This window comes from Austrofundulus limnaeus, unplaced genomic scaffold (assembly GCF_001266775.1).
Source record: "Austrofundulus limnaeus strain Quisiro unplaced genomic scaffold, Austrofundulus_limnaeus-1.0 Scaffold101, whole genome shotgun sequence".
NCBI classification, from domain to species: domain Eukaryota; kingdom Metazoa; phylum Chordata; class Actinopteri; order Cyprinodontiformes; family Rivulidae; genus Austrofundulus; species Austrofundulus limnaeus.
In genome coordinates, this window is record NW_013952503.1 from 186,431 (window position 1) to 189,284 (window position 2,854).

At 42.3% G+C, this 2,854-nt stretch overlaps 1 protein-coding gene across 1 annotated transcript; it reads right to left on the reverse strand.

Moving 5' to 3' along the window:
• Positions 1-995: 995 nt before the first annotated feature.
• On the reverse strand, positions 996-1,963 carry LOC106521023 (gastrula zinc finger protein XlCGF26.1; the record flags this gene model as incomplete). The annotated part of the gene is given in 1 exon segment (XM_014013402.1): positions 996-1,963. A coding segment is annotated over 1 exon segment (600 nt), but the record flags the coding sequence as incomplete, so codon positions are not given.
• Between the last annotated feature and the right edge of the window lie 891 nt (positions 1,964-2,854).

Below are 2,854 nucleotides of genomic sequence, written 5' to 3' on the forward strand. Positions count from 1 at the left end.
GAGCTGGAAACAGACAACATCCTGTTTTCTGTACATCAAAAAAGACATAAATACTGCAGGCAGAGTGCTTCACCGGAGGATAAAAGCCTCATGATTTCAATGGCAGTCTAAACAATATAATTACACGTCTGTAATTTTTCCCGCTTCGATGTTAGGCAGCAGGTGTGATGAAAAGCACTCAACCTGAATATCAGCTCATGAGTTCTGCTGGGAAAGAATTCTTTTTTTTTTTTAAAAATCATGTTTTTATTGACTGCTTTCTTGACTTTTTCTGAAAAGCTATTAAAAGCATCAGAGGTCTTGACATGAGCTTCTTTCTGCTCCTCAGGAGTTCTTTATTTCCTCATGTGCTTCCCACGAGGAAATGCTACCATTTTCCTATACTGGCCTCAAAATCCTCAGCATTTCTGCCTCCACGACATGAAAACAAATGAAGACTGAGTGCCTGAGCCCGTGCGCGAGGCTTCAAACCCCCCTGTCAGCAATCACTAGGTGGGAGACAGCCATAAACCAAGCTTTAGAAGCCTATAATGGCCTACTGCAGCGCTGGCAAAACTTATATCACATTACGCTTCTTCCCATTCAGACTCAAATAGGATCATTATTTTTGATAACTATACAGCTAGTGCTGGGTAATTCTATTACATTACTTGCCACTGCATAATTCAGCATTTCAGCTAAATCTACTGTATGTCTCAATGTATCCTTGGTGGCATTGTATTTAATTACTGCACAAACCCGATCAATAACAGGCCACATAACAAATAGTCAGAAGACTAAGGCTGATCCATACACACACAAGTAATTCTTTCCACCCTTACTTGAAAAGCTGGACACTGACTGCTTAGAGGCCGTTTTATTTTTCAGCAGACTTTGTGCTCTGTCAAATGACAGAGGTGGAAATTTACAGCAGAGCCTATAAAGTCCAGCCCATGAAATGCGGATGGAGGCGCTGCCCTCGTGTCAGCCAATAAAATGATGAACACTCACAAGTGTGAAAGCGGAGGCATTTATTATTAAGAAAGCAGAGAATATTTCTCAGGGGACCAGGTGTTTCACAAATAAACAGAGGCTCTACAAACGCAAAATAAATCAGGAACTAGTTTCAAAAAATAATCAAAAACTAATTTAATTTTTTTTAAATACTTCAGATGACTGATCTATGGTATTGGGAGAAAACGTATCAATCTTTAAGTTATTACGTAAAAAAAAATTAAATTAAATTTTGCTCAAGTGGAATTAAAATATTACACAAACTAGAACATTTTAACTGAATAAATCTAATAAGCTATAAGGAAGTGAAATCATGTTCAAAGTCTTCAACTTATAATCAGACGTTGCCATAGTTATTACTAATAATTTCTCACACAGTCTCCTCCACGATGAACTCGATGGCGTGTTGCGGTGACTGGCTCGTCTCCACCACGGCGACTCCGCTCTCGTTGATGGCGATGGTGGGAACGTTTATCCCCTGAGCTTCCAAAACCGAGGAGGGCAGGATGACGACCTGTGAGGTTCCCTCTAAGCCCTCCAGCTGGTCGGACGGGATCATCACCGTCTCGGTGCCCCCTTCACCTTCCTGCACCACGTAGATGGTCTGCACGGTGCCCGCCTCCATCTCGGTTGTGGCAGCCAGGGAAGAGAGTGCCTTGGCCCCCTCCAGCACCTTCTGGACATACGCCTCCTCGGTCGCTTGTGCCACTTGCTCGATGGTTTCCGGAGCGAGGTCTCCGTGCAGCCGCAGGTGCTTATCCAGGTTGGGACGAGAGCGAAAGGCGGCGCTGCAGTGCGGGCAGGGGTAGGGCTTCTCGCCGCTGTGGGTGCGAGCGTGCTCGGTGAGGCGGGCGGCCACGCTAAAACTCTTGCCGCAGACCCAGCAGCAGAAAGGCCGCAGACCAGAATGGATCCGCTCGTGGTCCTGGAGGTGGGGCAGCTGGCGGAAACGCTTCCCACAGGTGGTGCACTGGAGGAAGGTTGGAGGAGAGTGGAGAAGTGGACAAATATATTAAATTTTAGGTAAAAAATGTTCACTGCAACATTATAAATGTTACTGCAGTTAAATTGACAAATAGAGACAGAAACAAAATGATATATATTTTATTACACACATAACCTAAAGCAGGGATGGGCAATTATTTTCTGTACTTAAAAAAAACATCTTTAAGAATAATTTGTGAAAATTACAAAAATGCACGAGTCTTGGTGGCACTGAATTGGTTGAAATGACATTTGCCACTAGACGGTGCACCCAACGCAGAAGCCACCTCGCACACAAGTCTTTTCTACGTTTGAGGAAGAGACAATTAGCAATGGCTAAGAACAGAGGAAAGAAAGCTGTACAGATAAAATCTCATGTTTCAGGTGAAACTTATGTTCACAGAATTTCAAACCTATGTTCAGTCWGCTTAGAGATACTGTCTGCGTTGGCACAACATGTTGCACAAAGCTAAATATGAGACTGCACTCAAGACGCCTTGTACCGTTGCACTTCAGCTCAATTGTTTTTTTTTATTTGCTTCAAACAGTTTGTATTCATCTTTTTTAAAGGGATCCCCGATTAGTTGCGACATTAGACCTCATTTGATAAAAATATATTTTAACTGTAAAATAAAAACTGTAAAAATACTGTAGATTGTTTAGTTTTTATCATTTTTAAAATAAAAGTTTAAAAATATATTACATGGACGGGGCCATTTTATTTACACACAAAGCATTCTGGGTAAATGATGTCAACTAGGTCATCGGTGCGAGGCTGCTAGTGAGCTATATCCACCCTGAAGGTTAATCTTGGACAATATCTGATGATTGACTCTTAAATGAAACCAGAGAGCGTTGACAGAGAGGAGAAGGTAGA